Source organism: Chlorocebus sabaeus, chromosome 23 (genome assembly GCF_047675955.1).
Source record: "Chlorocebus sabaeus isolate Y175 chromosome 23, mChlSab1.0.hap1, whole genome shotgun sequence".
Classification (NCBI taxonomy): Eukaryota; Metazoa; Chordata; class Mammalia; order Primates; family Cercopithecidae; genus Chlorocebus; species Chlorocebus sabaeus.
The window spans coordinates 3,972,501-3,989,498 of NC_132926.1; the positions used below are offsets into that span (position 1 = coordinate 3,972,501).

Sequence of the window (16,998 nt, forward strand, 5' to 3'; positions counted from 1 at the left end):
AGCGGTAGCTGCACTTCATCTCCGGCCTCAGTCCTGGGAGCAGCGACAGCCGAGGCCCCAGAGGACTGAGAGCTCTGGGCTGAAATGTGGTCTGTGAGACGGGGCCTCGGCCTGGGACCAATTTTGAAATGAAGAACTCAGATGGGCAGTTTGGAATTAATCAAGTGAACAAAAAAGGCCCACAGAGCACCGCACGTTCACACGCTCTCCTGCACTCTTGTAATTCAAAAACAGCTTTGATTGTAAAAATGTTATCAGTTAAACGATTTATCTGAAATACCCCAGATTCATCTGTTTTTAGATTTCAACATCCTCCATCTCATTTTCGTCTGACCCCTGCAGTGCTGCCCCGCAACACCCAGATTCTAGTGGAGCTGGGATGGGATAAAAGCAGACTCCGGAGTCCCCGATAATGGCACCCAGACTGGAACCTCAGGGAGATGCAACCAGGGCCACCATGCTGGCCGTTCTCCCCAGGGCCCTGAGCCAGCACAGGGCAGGTGTCTCCTGAGTCCAGCCCTTTGTCTTGGTCCAGCACTCTGTCCCCAGTGTCCCCATGAGTGTCCCATGTGAGGCAGCCCAGTCACGGGAGGCAGCCACCCCAGGTCAGCGGGGCCTGAGCTGCTGCTCCGCCCTCGGCTCCCAGATGCCTCCTGTATCTGCTGCAGTTTTTTGCATCCTCCTGGCAGCAACCCAGGTACCTCCTGTCCACACCTAGCTCTGGGAGGTTACTTAGCAGGGACAGTAGTGTAGGGGGCCCAGCAGAGGGGGTTGGTCCTATGCTTTGCTGGTTTGTCTGTGATACGTTTGCAGTGTGGTCACTGGCTGGAACCCACTCCCGCTTCCCCAGGCAACAGACCAGCCCCACAGCCTCCTCGCCCCATCACATGGAAAAACGTGTTCACAGACCTGCACAAGGTCACCGAGCCAAGCCCAGGTCTTCGAAGCAAATAGACAAAAGAGAAAGCAGTGATTTGGGTACGAAGCTGCCCTGCCTAGGACCAGGGCTGGCACCGTGTCCAGCCCATGCAGTGGAGACAGAATGGGCCCAGGGGTCTATACTCCATGTGTCCTCAGGTGCCTCCCTAGCCCGCCAAGCCTCAGCCCCTTCAGATGTTGCGGGAGCCAAGGAGATGACCCCAAGAGAGCTTCAGAGTTGGGCACACAGACTGGGTTCAGGGACCATTCCGGCTGCCCTGTTACCGACTCCAGCCAGGGGGGGCCTGTGAGGCTGAAGGCACCCCTTTTGGGCCTGAGTCCTCAATGGCAGCGTCCTGGCTGATCTCCCAGGCTGTGGCCCGAGGGCAGGAGTCCAGCGCAGGAGTCCGCCCGGGCTGGAGGCAGCCTTCGGCAGGTCAAGAGCGCCCTCTAGTGTTCCTGGCCGGGCACCAGAGCCTGCAGGATGGAGGGTCATTCAATCGTTCCCTTCGCCGTTGATCCATTCAGCAGGCATTTACCGTGTTCTCATTCTGTACGAGGCACTTCGGCATTTGGGATTCAGTAGCAGGAAACACATCCAGGGGTCCCTCCCCACTTGGAGCCTGTGGTTGAGTGGGAGAGAGAACAAAAAACTCCCACAAATTCCAGCTTCACTGTGCCTCGTGGCCAGGGCTAGGAAGCGGAGCTCCTGTAACCCAGACCTGGCCTGGTGGGGGTCAGGGGCACTGCCTTGAGGAAGGGAAGTGTGAGTGGAAGTCAGAAGGTGAAGAGGATGCTGATAAGTGGGGAGTTTCGGGGGGAACATCCAGAGAGAGGGTGCACCCCAGATGGGCCGGGCTGGTAAGGGTGTAGGGGGAGGTGAGAAGCCCATGGCCCTGGAGCACCCAGCCTTGAGGAATTGGCCATCTCTTGTCCACTCTGGGGTTCCACTCCGAGTGACTGGAAAAGGGGCCTACAGCCCTACCCAGTCAAGCTGAGAGCCCTCCCTGGGCTGGAGCCTGAGGCCTCATCTTCCCAGCCACATGGAGGTCCTGGGCACAGTTGAGCCAGGCGCTGCAAGGTGGAGGGTCTAGCCTGAGAAGGACCAGGCTTAAACAAGATCTTTGCAAACCCATCGGTCTGCCCGGGGAGCAGTGAGTTCCACATCACTGGGCGTGTGCATGCCAAGGCTGCACATCCACCGGTCAGGAAGAGCATCTGTGGTGGGCACTGGAGCCTTGTGGCTGGTCGCTGTGGGAGGAGAGGTGGCAGAAGACAGAGCAATGAGTCCATAAGTGAGAAACTGGAGGGGGCGGGAGCTGAGGAAGGCTCCTCAGAGGAGGTGACACGTGAATCTGGAAGGAGCCGCTTGGAAGGAAGAGGTTGTCCTTCAATGCCAGGCCAGGAGTACAGCTTTGCCCTGAGGGCAGTGGGTGAGGGTGTGCCAGGTGCTACAGCAGCCAGAGGAGGGGCAGTGAGCAGGAAGGGCACAGGGCATGAGCAAAGCTTTGGGCTGGTATCCTGGCCTCTCCGAGCTCCAGATCTTCATCTGTGAAATGGGGATGATGAGGCTCCTGCCTGGCCGGCCTGTGCTCAGGGCCAGTGGCATCTAGATAGGGAGGGAAGGGCCCACATCGCTTCAGCTCCACGCCGTCCCCTGGCTTCATTCGCCCCAGGGCTGGCCCAGCGCATCGCAGCTACTGTCATCAACCCAGCCTCCCCCTGCTGCCCGCCGTGAGCCCAGATCCGGTGAACCACAGCACACTCCGTTTCCAGAGGAGGACACGGGCTCCAGGGAAATTCAGCAGCTCACTCCAAGGTCTGCGGGGCAGGACATCGTCATCAGGATGTGCCCTGCTCCTTCACTGTGCAGGAAGGATGGGTATGTGGGGCAGGAGGCAGGGAGGCTGGCAGAGGCTGGCCCAGTGGGGTGGGAGGACTGGAGAGATGGACCTGAGCTAGAATTGCAGGCTCAAGGCCTCATAGACACTTGCAGCGGCCGGCAAGTGAGAAAATAGGTGAGGCTGGTTGGGTGCAGGAGAGCAGAGAAAATGGCGGGGCCTGGATCAGGGGCATCTGCCCCATGGGGGTGCAGTTCCGCCCATGCAGTCACCACTACCACATCTTCCAACATTTCCAGAGAAGCTGAAAATCCAAATTCTATAAAAAACCTTTGCATTTTTAAGGGTTTCAACCAGTTCTTTACCAGTGGGTGACAATTGTCTGTGGAAACCAAGGAAGGCCCACCCCACAGCCTAGGGGGCAGCTCTCAGGGAGGCTGGGAAACCACCCATGAGAGAGGCCCCCGCAGGCAAGGGTGGGGCAGGAGGGCAGAGCTCGGCCTGGGCGTGGTCCAGGGGCCACAGGTGAGGCAGAGTGACTGCAGCCTCAGTGTGTGCTGTGAGCTGTCCTGGTCACGCTGTCTCCCTCTAGACCGCCTCATGGAGTTAGGCTATGCTGTAGCGGTCACCCTTCTGTGACAGTCATGCTTCCAGTCAGCTGCTGCTCTTACTCCAGATTTCCACCTCATCCATAGCTGGCACCAAAATGGGTTGATGGTGTGTCCCCCAGACTTCCTTCCACCAGAACAGCCCGCTGTACCTGAGCTGGTGACCCGGGCAGCTCAGTCAGACACATCCCTGCTTGCCAGTCCCATCCTCCATCCTCCCTCACCTTGTGGGAGCCAAGCTTTTTCCTCGCTGCCACCCTGATGAGGAACAGTATTTTCTGATACCTGACGGGGTAATCATGTCTCTCCCCACCAGTCACGGGCAAATGTGTCATTTCAGCAGGTATTTTCGGATCCGTTCAAAGGCACAGTGCTGTAAACACCGCCTCTGCTAGCCATGATGTGTGACATGGACATACGTGTAATTACTTCCAGCACACTCAGGCATCACCGAGCAGGCCCTCTCCCCAAAATAGAAGCCAGCTGGTTTCACAGTCTCACAGCATCGTAGAGGTGAGAGGGTCCTGGGAGACTTTCTAGGCCAAGGGTTACAGATCAGATGCCCTGCAGAGCTGGCGAGTCACCTCGCCGTGGGCAGCCGGTTAGGTGTGAGACCACAGGGAAGGGTGGAGCCCGTGGGCCAGGGTCTACGAGATCTCCCAGCTTTTCAAGAAAAGCCCAAACTCTGGACGTTTATGTAAAAGGTTGCAATTTTTAAATGTTGTGACTAATTCATTTGGTTTGGGGTTCTTTGTTTTTTTGTTTGAGACAAAGTCTCGCTCTGTCACCCAGGCTGGAGTGTAGTGGTGCCATCATAGCTCACTGCAGCCTCAACCTCCAGGGTTTAAGCAATCCTCCTGCCTCAGCCTCCTGAGTAGCTGGAACTACAGGCATGTGCCACCACACCCAACTTTTTTTTCTTTTTTCTTTTTTCTTTAGAGATGAAGTCTCACTATGTTGCCCAGGCTGGTCTTAAACTCCTGAACCCAAGCGATTCTCCTACCTTGACCTTCCAAAGTGTGGGGATTACAGGCCTGAGCCATTATGCCCAGTCTGGGTTCTTTTAACTGCACGGATCAAATAAAACCTGGTTCCAGCAAAGACATTGCCCAGTTCCAGCCCCTCACGTCACAGATGAGCAGCACAGAGGGAGGCAGCCCCAGCAGGGCCAAGGAGCACATGAGGGGCAAGTCTCTGACCTTGGTGCAAGCTCTTGGGACCCCACCCAGCTGAAGCTCCTACAGTTTGCTGACTTGAGTGCAGAGGTCACTACAGAGCCCACTCTACAAAATGCCCCAGGTCCCAGGAAGAAGCGCTCAGGAGGAACATTGTGCCACCCTCAGGTCACCAGCAACAACTGGGCTGAACCTAACTGTGAGGGTCTTTTCTTGCTTTCCCTAGCACAAAGAATTTGAGTTTGGGAAATTGCTAAGCCCCGGACAGTCTTGCTGCAGCTCATGTGTGTACAAAGAGCCTAGGCTGAGAAATCAGGAGCATATGGTGCTGACCCGCCCTGAGGGGGCTGCCCACCCACCCCTCATCCACCAGCCGGCTCTAATGAGAGCTGGGAGGAGGCTCAGGGAACCTTCACGCAGGAATGTGCACTTCCCAGGCTGGGACCTCAGGCCCCACCAGCCTTGTCATTTGATGAATTGTCAACATCTGGGGCATAATTACTAGGCCCTGGCCTGATAATCCTGGTAAGCCCTTCTTCCAGGGGCCTCGTTCTGGTGCATTTGAGGGCTCCATTCCCTGACAGGAGCTGTCAGCATTAATTACAGCCAGAAAGCAAGACAGGCACCCAGCTCTGGCCGATTCGATCGTTTACTCCTGTCTGCATCTAAACGCGCCCAGTTTATTGATTTGGTTCAGTTCAGCAGATGCTGGAGCCGATCTTCGGGGGGGCTGGGCCGGAGTCAGGAGGACAGGGCCAGCGCTGGACCTTTCCCTGACATAGAGCAAGAGGGTCAGTGCAGGCTTTTCCAAGACACTCCAGGGATGGAGCCACCATCCCCACATCCCAAATGTACTTTACCAGGAAACCTCCCCTCTTCAGCCTCACGGTTGTAGGACCACCAGGTTCAAATGCCCGCTGCGTTAATACCAGGCCAATTATACTGAGACAGCAGGGTTTGCTGCAGAGACAGGGTTTAATGATTGCAGGGCACCCAGCAAGGAGATGGAGGAGACCCCAGGGCAGGGGGCTGAAATCAGCAGGATGTGGAGACTGCACTCCTCGGTGAATCAGCTCCCGTGGGATCCTTCAGACCGGCTGACTTTGTAGTTTCACTGGTGTGCAGGCTCTGAAAGAATATCTCAAAGGGAAAGGGTCGTTTTTCACATTCAAATTGCCATCTACAGAGCAGTTCAGGGGAACCATGACCCTGTAAGAGAACCTGCGATTCTGCGGCAGCCGGAAACCAGTTCCGAGGAAGGGGTCGGGAGCGTGCCGACCTCATGATGATGCCGAGTGGACCGCCAAGCGTGGTTTATTTTTGTTCCTCCCCCTCCCTTCTTCCCTAATTAATTGTATGAAGTTTATAGGGATGGTTTCAACACTTGTTAATATGCCTCAAAAGATGGCTCTGTGAACCCGGCTTAGGAAATACTCAACAGGCCGAGGGAGGGAGAGAGCAAAGCCTCAAATTCACAGATGGCAGAGCCGGCGGCACCGTCCAGGGTCCTGCTGCCGGCCTCTTGGAAGGCCACACACGGGTCACTCCCAGCACTGCCCCCCAGGGCCAGGGCAAACCCTAATCCAGTGTCTGCTTGCCTGTGGGGCCTTGTGTCTTGCATTGGTCTGGGAAACAGAGGCCACTGACCTGGGACCCAACTTGAACTTGTTGTTTGAGAGGAGAATGGCATGACCTGCATTTCACAAATGAGGAAACCGAGGCTCGGGGACACTCCGGTCCCTGAGCAAGGCAAGGGACTGAGGCAGCACCAGGGCTGGGGGAGGGCTGCCCACCCGGGGTCCCAGGCCAGCTGGCCACCTGGCCTCCTGTTCACGTGCAGCCCAGAGCTTTGTTTGTTTCTCACACATCCGGAAACATCCTGGAGCCCAGCTGATCTCCACGGGGAAAGAGTGATTTAAAGCAGAACCAAGGCTTGTGAACAGCTGTGGGGTTTCTAAGAGGGCAGAAGGCGTTGAAAACCTCTGGTGGATTCAAGGGCTTTGATCAGGCAGGGGAGTGAGCTGGACCGTCATGAGCATCTCCAGGCACAGTGCGGTGACATCCATAGATGAGGAGCCTGAGGCTCGGAAGAGGGATTTGAACCGGGCCCTGCAAGGCTGAGCCCTGGCCTTTGCTCTGTGAGCTGCTGGTAAACCTCCCCAAGCTACTTTCTTTCCCACTCCTTCTGTAGGAGCTGCTGGGAGAGGAACGGGGCAGCTGATGGCCGGTGCCCTATTGTCTGGGGCAGGGGAGGGCTGCCTGGATAGGAGAGACCCCCACCACCACCACCACCCACAGCATGCCCCTGCCCAGTCTGGGGCTCTGCCCTTCCAGACTGCCCAGCTGCTCAGAATAGCCCTCATTCTGCTCAGAAGGACCTGCCTTGGGCTTGGATACTTGGACACTTGCCCTGCCATGCCTTTGTCCAGCCTGACCACGCTCCCCACCCCACGCATTCCATGGCTCCATTCAGACCAGCCCAGGCCCTTCCCTGAGGCGCTTGTCCTCCTCTCTAGAGCACCCAGAGCCGGGCTCGGCCCCTGCTCCACCGGTAGAAACACCTGGTTTGTGGATGGTCTGCACAGCCTCACGCCTCAGTTGCTTTGCTATGGCTCAGCCAGGCACTGAGTCCATTAAGGCTGAGTCCACTGAGCCCATTTCGGGGGTGGAAGGAGCACTGTCCTTTTAAAGACCGGCAAAGGAAAATGATGGCTCCGACAGCCCTTCAGGAAAGAAACCTGTTCCGCAGAGTTTAACCCAGTGTTTCTCAAACTTACTCAGCCATGGAATCCCTGTCTCCAGGCAAGCCTGCAGGGCAGTGTGCTGTGGGGCACCAGTTTGGGAAAGGCATTCTGTAGGGTAACTGTGGACAGGGTCCATCCCCTGGAGGTTCACAGCCCAGGGTCCCCCGACCCAGAGGGCAGGCCCAACTTCCCCAGGACGGGAGGGGAGGTCAGAATCACATCCCCAAGCCAAGCAGGTGCATCTGACTCCAAAGCCAGGCTGCTCCTTCCCTGCCCACCTCAGAGTCCCTTCTTCAGTGACTACACCCACCCAGCAGCTTCTCCGAGGTCAGCCACTGCCCCTCACAGAGAGCTCGGGGCCTGGGGACGGCTTTGTTGCCCCGGTGTCATCCTGGCTGTGGGTCGGCTCTGTCCCAGGGGCTGGCCCAGCCTGGTCTGCTCTGTCAGTTCTCCCACAGGGAGCTTTGGTGCCGCTGCAGGCACTGGCTCGGCTTCCGGGAATTGGAATTGGCTTCCCTTCAGTCCGCGGTGGGGGCTCCCAAGAGCACTGCGAACACCCATGGCTCTGCCTCTATTGGGAAGCTAGAAACTGAATTCACCCATAGAAACTCCCAGGGCTCTGTGATCACACATACAGGCGGGGCCTTTGATGTGAAAATTGGTTTTCTGTCACAGACAGGGCTTCTCACACATCAGAAAGAAGCCTTGGGGACCAAGGCTGCACCATCAGTGACCCCCAGGAACAGTCCTAGGTTGGCAGAGGGCAGCGTCCAGCTCAGGAGGCAGGAGGCCTGCAGCCATAATAAGGTCCAGTCGGTGGACACTTCCAGAAACAGCTGGCAGCACTGAGATGCTCCCTCTGGGGTTGAGGCCAAGGGGACAGCCTGGGCTCCCTTCCACGGGCACTTCTAGAAAGGCAGAGCCCTGTGGTTGTGCATGCTTCACATCCAGGGGACCGTGGGAGCAGGGAGGATTTCACAGAGGTATGCAAGGCCTGGAGCAGGAGAGAGTGGCCGGGAGGCCAGACAGGACCACGGCAGGGGCCTGCAGTGCAGACAGGATGGAGACCCAGGGCCCAGACCCTTTCTAGCTGCATGGCCCTAGGCAAGGTCTTCCCCTCACTGGGCCTCAGTTTCCTTCTCTGTAAGAGGGGGATGAGGACACCTACCTTACCGGGTTGCTGTGTGATTGAGACTGAGTGGGGGCCATGGAGAGCTCCTTGAAGAGACCCAGGAGGGACTGGCGCCCACGCGTGTGGGGTCGGGCCCAGGGGAGAAGTCCAGGCTGGGGATGCGTAGTGGGACGTGACCCTGAGGACACCCGGCAGGACCTGGGTCAGGGGATAGGGGGACAAGGGGCAGGGCCCAATTTAGTGTACAACCGAGGGCAGAAGGCCTGGGGGTGTGGACCCCAGGATCAGGACAGCTGGAAACTGGCAAGAGGACACTGTCCAGCTAGGGCAGCTCCTGGGAGGCTCATGGCAAGGAGTAGAACTATGCCTGTGATGGGGGCTGAGGCCCTGACCTGGGGCCCCCAGGGCCTGAGCCCCCAAGACTTTGGAATGCCCCCACTCCCTCTCCCCTGGGACCCCAGCTGTCCCCAGGCCATCACTTTGATGGCCAAACCCTCGGTGACTATGAGACTGGTGGCCAGAAGCACTTAGACACCAATTTTTAAGAACTGCCTGGTTTCCTACTGCCAGCAAGGCCCTGGCCGCGAGCCCCACATGGAGTGGCCACTCTCACACCATCTGGGAATGGGCAGATGGGCCATCTCCACACGAGGCCGTCTGGAGGTTGAGCCAGGGAAGCTAGCAGCTTACCTCCTACCTGGCAGGCACGGGGCCAGCTCCCAGCTGTGTCCAGAACCAGAGACCAGGAAAGTCTTCCCAGAGCAGGAGGCTGTCCCGGGGGATGAGCTGCCTGCTGCCAGGTGCAGACGCGAGGAAGGCACTCCAGGCAAAGGGAACAGAGAGCTGAGGGATGAAGACGGAAAGGAAGCCAGAGAGCTTGGGGACGGACAGGGGCACAGAGTGACCAGATGGCTGAAGCTGGCCCTAGCCACAGAGGACCCTGAGGCTGGGCCCAGGAGTCCGTCCTCAGCCAGTGGAAGTCCAGAGAGGCAGGGACAAACTGAGCAGGGACCACAGATCAGGGGCCAACGAGAGCCCCTCTGCCCCTCCGCCGCCTACAGGGTCCCCCATCCCGCTTTGGCCAGGCTGCTCTCTTTTGCCTACGGTGCCCTCCCCCACCCTCACACACACACTTGTTAGGTCCAAATACCCCAACGTTACTGTCCCCACAATGTGTCTTCCCGGCTAGGGGTTGGCAGAGCCTCCACCTCTCCTCCTTCCCTTTCTACTACGCAGTGCCCGCATTTGCGGCATTATCATTCTTGCTGTACTTCCTTGGTTTGACTTCGCGCACGTTTTCCCGGGCACATGCTGCCTGCCAGGCCCCATCCAATAACAGAGGCACAGGGATTAGACCCTTTTCCTGACTCTACAGAGGAAGAGTTTTGTAGACCCCACATTAACAATAGGTTATGTCACATGTGACAGAATATATGTGGTGGGAACAGGGACAGATGGCCTGACTCTGGGAAGGAGAAAACCCTAGAAGCCTTCCTGGAAGAGGAGGTAACTGAGCTGAAGATGGACAAAGAAGGGAAGGATGGCAGTGTGTGCAAAGGTTCAGAAGTGTGGAGCTGTGTGCGTCGTTGCTGCAGCCAACAGTGAAGTGTATGTGGGGGTGAGGGGACCGTGGTGAGGAGGAAGAGGGGGCTGACAGAGACCAGGCATCCCTGGTCCCAGAGTCCCTGCCAGCTGGATTCCTCCCCACTCCCACACAAAAGGGAGCTAGGTGAGGCTTTGTTGAGTGGGTGGTAGATGGACAGGGGCAGGGGTGTCCGGCGCGGGCTGCTGTGCAGCTGGTCCTCTGCAGACTCTGCAGGGGGCCTGGAGGTCCCTGAGTGCCCCTACTCTCTGGACCCACCCTGGTGTGATTTGGCTTTTCTCTGGCTTTATTTTGTCTGCAAAGGCTGAAGCAATGTGGGAAGTTCAAAGAGCCTTCAAGACTCTGCCAGTCACAAATGATAGGAACTCAATTCAAGCTGAATTAATGAAGGCAAAACAAAAGTATTGATTAGCTCTCAAACTGGTGTGTGCAGGGGCAGTTTCAGCTTCAGGCCCTCGACCCTGTCTTTCTCTCTGTCTCTCGGCTCTGCTCTCCTCCCTGTTGGCTTATTCTCAAGCCGTGTGGTGGTCCCTGGGAGTTCCAGGCTTAGCCCCATCAGAAGAAAAGAGCCCTTTTCCCCTAAAGCCCCACCATTAAGTCCCAGGCAGGATGCTCATGGCTCGCCTTGGATCCCAGGCTCATCGCTGACCCCGTCACCCTGGCGGAGGGAATGTGGTCACGTGCCCACCCCAGCAGCCCACCCAGACCCCATGGGTTGAGATGGGGGGTGGTCTTTAGAGAAGAACTGGGCTCTCTTGTCAGAGGAGGGATTCCGGGCAGCAGACCACACACAGATGCCTTCCCCTCCCTCAGCCCCAGGCCGCATGGACTGAACCCAGACCTGGGGCTCCCATAGGCTTTGTTTTCTTGTCGCTGAATAATGCACCTGGGTCATAAGACGTGGAGGAAGTGCCATCCCCGTGTGTAACTTGTGTTCTCTCTCTCTCGTTTTCCAGGGACCCCTGGGTTTGGATGGCAAGCCCGTAAGTGATGACAGGGCAATTCCAGGGTGTCCTGGGCTGGGGCTACCACCGTGGGGCTGGGAGTGACCACCAGGCACTGGAGGGAAGCAGCCACTGGAACTTGGTTCAGCAGAGAGAGAAGCCTTTTGGGTGTCAGACTTGAGTTCAAATCTAGCTCCACTACCTGCTGACGGTGACCAGGGGAGGCCTCCTCACCTCCCAAGCCTGAGGCTTCTTGTCTGTCAAGTGGGCACACGTACCGCCCTCTTCTAGGGATGCTGCAGACCTATGGAGAACTGTGGGCAGCACAGTCCCTGGGGTCTAGTCAGCCCTCAAAGCACGCGAGCCCCTCCCAGCAGACACAGGCACAGTGTCCTCGATACAGTCTCAAGACTGCCCTGGTGGGCATCAAGCTGAGTTCTCAACATCTGGGCCAGGAGCCTGTGGTCACGGGCGGTCCCCAGCAGAAGCATGCAGAGAGACATGAGCACAATAAATAAGTACTTTGAGGTGGATGGATGGATGGGCGAGTGGGGAGATGTATAGATAGATGCATGGATGGATGGATGATGACTGGATAGATGGATGGATGGATTGGTGAGTGGATGGATGGATGGGTGGATGGGTGGATGGGTGGGTGGGTGGATGGATGGATGGATGGATGGATGGATGGATGGATGGATGGATGGGTGGATGGGTGGATGGGTGGATGGATCGATGGGTGGATGGATGGATGGATGGATGGATGGATGGATGGATGGATGGATGGATGGATGGGTGGATGGATGGGTGGGTGGATGGGTGGATGGATGGGTGGGTGGATGGATGGATGGATGGATTGGTGGGTGGTTGGATGGATAGTGGATGAATGGGTGGATGGGTGGGTGGATGGGTGGGTGGATGGATGGATGGATGGATGGATGGATGGATGGATGACTCATACAGGGATGGACAGATGGAGCCCATACTCCAAGGAGCTGCTACCATTAAAGAAGAGAATGCTTTTTTTTTTTTTTGAAGAAATAAGAAAGAAAAAAGAAGAAGAGAATGCCTCTGGAGAGAGAATCTCCCTACTGCCTGCTCAGATTCCAGAAAGATGGCTTGGGGGCAGTGGTCTCCCACTGACAACGACAGGGTGGGAGCTGAGCAGTGGGGGACCGTGTGCACTCTCTGGGAGGAGTGGCCAGTGCATACGCCCCTTTCTCTGCTGCAAGGATGCCAGTGGGCCCTTGCTGGTCACCCCCAAGTCTCCCATATCCCTCGTGCTGAGGACCGAGGTGTGGAGCTTCCTTGGGCCAGCCAGGGCCACTCTCACTGATGCTGACAGCTCATGTGTAATTTTCCACTCAGCCGCCCAAAGTTCTGCTCAGCATCACGGGCCCTTCTGCCCTCAGAGGTACAGGGAAGCCAGAAGGGGAGCCATCCTAGTCCCCTCACTCAGGCCTGTTCTTTCTCCACTTTCCTTCTCCAGGGACTTCCAGGCCCGAAAGGGGAAAAGGTAAGTGAAACCAGAGGCTGTGCAGATGTGGTAGGCAGGCGAAGAATCCCAGAAACCTCCCTCCGAACCCCAGTTCCAGTGTGCCCTCGAGCACCTCACAGCCCCTCCTAGAGCCTCAGTTTCCCCATCTATAGAGTGGGAATCACAGTGCCTACCTTCTAAAAGGGTTACAAGGCTTACACTTGACAGTACGGAGAGTTAAGTCTGAGTTAACCAAACTTGGAGGCCCAGTGTTCCCAGAATGACGAGTGTCCAGAGGACTTCATGGTGAATGGGGGTGCCAGGAGGGCTGGGGGATTGAACCATGACTGTTAATGGCATTCTCTGTGGGGAGAGCACCTCTCAGGAAGACATGGCGGAGAGCTATCTGCGGCCCCTTGGGAGGAAGGCTTCCCTGGCATCAGGCACTAAAGTCCCCTAGAAACCAGGGACCAAGTGCTTCAGAAGGGGACAGAAGAGATCTGTGTTACCCACGGTAAAATCAGGGGAGGGGTCAGAGCAGGCCTAGATGTGCCAGGGCCAGCTGGGTGCTCCCACAGCTGGGCCACGTCCACCCCCGACATGGAATTTGGAAATGGGAGGTGAGAGCTGCAGATGGGCCCTGCTGTGTGTGATTCGGCGGCTCAGGCCAGGGCAGGCAGGGCTCCCACCCAACCACCAGGGCTGAGGGAGCCGTGGGGAGGCATGAGAGCTGGTGTTCAGAACCTCGGCTTTGCATTCCAGCTCCACCACCAACTGTGTGGCTTTGGCCAAGTTGCCGGGCTCTGTGGGCCTCAGTTTCCCCATCTGTAAATGAAGACCAATCTCACCGAGTCACAGGAGAGATTGCATGAGGTCATGGTCTCAATGTTCTTGCCAGTGATGAGAGACTAGTGCAGTTGGCGGGTGGCCTGATTACCTTCCCACTGGCCTTGGCTGATGCCACCACGTCATAGAAGTGATTCCATCAGGGGCTGTGAAACCAGAGAGAACTGGTGTCTTGGTGTCTATTGCTGCTAAATGCACTGCCCCAAGACTTGGTGGTGTAAAGCAGCATTTACTCATTAGCATCCCTTCCAGAGGACACAGTGGGAGGGGCCATCTCTGCTCCACAATATCCGGGGCCTCGAATGGCTGGGGCTGCCCTGAGATAAGGGAACACCTGCCTTCAAGCCCCGGATCCGCTAGCTGTGTGACCTTGAGCAGGTGAAGTGGCCTCACTGTGTTTGCTTCCTCATTGGAAATGGAAATAAAAATAGAGCCTGCCTGCTATTTTTGTTAGAATTAACTCATACCGTGTCTGTGAAGCACTGGGCACAGATGCTCGACGGGAAAAGGGAGGAAGTGATGAAAGCAGTGGTGACACCTCTCCATGTCTTTTGTTCCTAGGGTGCACCAGGAGACTTTGGCCCCCGGGTAAGAACCAGGCATGACCTCCCTCACTGCCCATATGGTTTGTTTGACTTAATAATTAGGCATAACTGGCGCTGCTTCTGGGTCCTGGCTCCCTGCAGCTCATCACAGAAAGGCCAAGAGGCCCCTTCCCCACCCATAGCAGCAGTGGAAGCCCCCAGGGACCTGGGTCGTGGGGCTGCCGCCTCTTGCACAGGTGGGTGTCTCTGGAAGATGTCCAGGTCTCCATGCTTACCACTGTGGATGCCGGACAGTGGGGCTGGCACGTGACCCAGACTGGAGACTGAGGACAGCTGGCACCCCAAAAAGAGGGAAGGCTCTGGGATCAGCAGAACTGAGCTCAAAGCTCAGCTCTGCCACCTGCCAGCTGAGTGACCCTGATCAAGTCACTTTGCTCCCTGAGACTCAGTTTCTTCAACTGTGAATGGGAGGACAGCCCCCACCCCAAGAGGTTGTCGTGGGAATGAAAAGGTAGTGGGAGCGGCAGTGCAGAGCGGGGCTGCAGCTTGTGGTCAGGGCTGGCCGGGCACCTGCTCCGTACCTCTGCGGCCCTGAGCTGTGAGCAGGAGCAAGGAAGGGGGCTGGCCAGGCCAAGCCCCACAGACACAGCTGCTCTGTGCCAGCCACATAAAGCTGGTGAGATTGCTCTGCAGTCAAAGAAAGGGTCTCGTGCTGAGTTTTAGCTGCTGAGAAAAATCCTTCTGCTTGCTTCTTGGTGGGTGTGTGGAGCTGATAATCCAAAGCGGATGCCCTCTCCTCAACAGACTAGAAGTCCTGAGGCCCAGAGGTCATGGAAGAGGGGATCTCCTCCCAAACCCCCAGCCCTCTTCATGGATACCTTCCCTATGTTCCCAGTGTCCCAGTCATCGGGAACATCACCCCCCCCCCCCACCTTCCCTATATTCCCAGTGTCCCAGTCATCGGGAACATCACCCCCCCGACCTTCCCTATGTTCCCAGTGTCCCAGTCATCGGGAACATCACCTCCCCCCCCGCCAACTTCCCTATGTTCCCAGTGTCCCAGTCATCGGGAACATCACCCCTCCCCTGCCACACACACACACACACACACACACACACACACACAAAGTTTAGTGGCTTAATGGCCAAGCACAGTGGCTCGTGCCTGTAATCCTAGCACTTTGGGAGGTCGAGGCAGGTGGATCACTTGAGGTCAGGAGTTCGAGACCAGCCTAACCAACATGGTGAAACCTTGTCTCTACTAAAAATACAAAAATTAGCAGGGTGTGGAGGTGGGCACCTGTGGTCCCAGCTACTCGGGACGCTGAGGCAAGGGAATTGTTTGAACCCGGGAGGCAGAGGTTGCAGTGAGACAAGGTGGCACCACAGCACTCCAGCCTGGGCGACAGAGCGAGACTGTCTCCAAAAAAAATGTTTAAATAGTGGCTTAAGACTCCAATTGCCATTCTCTCTCATGGCCCCTGGGTTAGGGTTAGGCTCTCTCGGGAGGTTGTCGGCAGCCAGGCCGGGAGCCCGTCCCGTGGCCGCGGGTGACGTGGATGCTGGTGGGCCTTCCACTGGTGAGCGGCCCTCCTTGGAGAATGAGTCTGCACACTGATCACCTAATTGCCTTTCTCTGGGCTTGGTTAAGTGGCTTTGCCTCCAAGTTTCAAAAAGCCTTGTGGTTTTTCAAATCACCTTCCGGCCTTTCTGACCACACAACCTGTCTGCTGACTAGATGGTTTTCCCACGGCTCAATCCGGGCTTTATAAGTAGAGACCATCACCTGTACAATCGCCGGATCCTCAAGGTAGACTGCCTGAGTGGGGGTCTGGGCCTGATGACTTGCTGTGTTACCCCCAACTCACCCCACGTTTGCAGGGTTAGACCTCAGCCATCCTATCCCTGAGGGAGGAGCAGGCGGGCTGGCCGGGAAAGAGCCTAAGAACCTCTCCCAGGACCTGCTCCAGTGTCAGGCCCATTTTCTGTCTTAATAAGTAGAGTCCAGGCCAGTAGTTCCCAGCCTGAGGGCCTTTATAAAAGGAACAGCAGGGAGCTAAGGGGGTGTCTTCAAATTCTTCCTGATTCAGTGCAAATTAAAACAGGAATTACCTGTCACCATCACCACCCATGCCTGGTGACCTAACCAAGCTGTCAGTTTCCTTCCCTTTTGGCTGGAGCTGTACCATTTTGATCAGGACCCTGGCCATGCCTGACCAAGAGAAAGACCTGAGTGGCGGGTGTTGAGAACTTCTGCTGATTTTTTAATTGGGAAAGCAAGTGAATTTGTGTTAAGTGCAGTTTGCTAGAGAGGTGAACTATTTCAGATCAGGGAACATCTGTGGATGAAAAGAAGTGTCTCAAAGGGACCTCTTGCCTTGGCAGTGAGAGGAGACTCCACCTTCCCTAGCTCTGTAACCCTGGGCAACTGACCCTCTGACCCCCAGCCCCAGCCATTCCATCTGTAAAGTGGGACAATAACAGTGCCCCGGCCAACTCATCGCAAAGGCTGAATAAGATCATGTTCAGCCAGGTGTGGTGGCTCACGCCTGTAATCCCAGCACTTTGGGAGGCCAAGGTGGGCAGATCCCTTGAGGTCAAGAGTTCACAACCAGCCTGGCCAACATGGTGAAACTCCGTCTGAACTAAAAATACAAATAATAATAAAAGTAATCCCACTTACTCGGGAGGCTGAGGCAGGAGAATCGCTTGAACCCAGGAGGTGGAGATTGTAGTGAGCCAAGATTGTGCCACTGCACTGCAGCCTGGGCAACAGAGCGAGAGACTCTGTCTCAAAAAAAAAAAAAAAATCTTCAGGATATCCTTGCTAGCTCAGTGCTAGGTCTTCCTTTCTTTGTTACAAGAAGGTTGGGAGCCACTGACACCATGACGTGGGTGTACTCCGTTCCTGTGGCTCTACCCTGTGCCAGTCACAGTGGTCTTCCTTCCTCTCGGGTCGGGCTATGCGGTGGGGCTCTGGCTGCCTGAGGTCTGGCCCAGTGCTAACATCAAGTTCTAAAGTTGGGGATTTAGTGCTGCATGACAGAAACTGCATGGCCCTTCATCATCCTTTTTTTTTTAACTTTTATTTTGAGATAATTGTAGATTTACAAGTAATTGTGGTAAATAACATCTGCGTACCCTTCATCCAGTCTCCCCCAGTGG

General features: G+C 56.4%; 1 protein-coding gene across 1 annotated transcript in view; it reads left to right on the forward strand.

Moving 5' to 3' along the window:
* COL23A1 (collagen type XXIII alpha 1 chain) overlaps positions 1-16,998 on the forward strand; it is a 359,344-nt gene that overhangs the window by 315,987 nt on the left and 26,359 nt on the right. Inside the window, exons 6-8 of the mRNA XM_037992594.2 lie at positions 10,978-11,004; positions 12,455-12,481; positions 13,850-13,876. Of these exons, the coding sequence (XP_037848522.1) occupies positions 10,978-11,004; positions 12,455-12,481; positions 13,850-13,876 (81 nt within the window). The remainder of the gene's footprint in view (positions 1-10,977; positions 11,005-12,454; positions 12,482-13,849; positions 13,877-16,998) is intronic.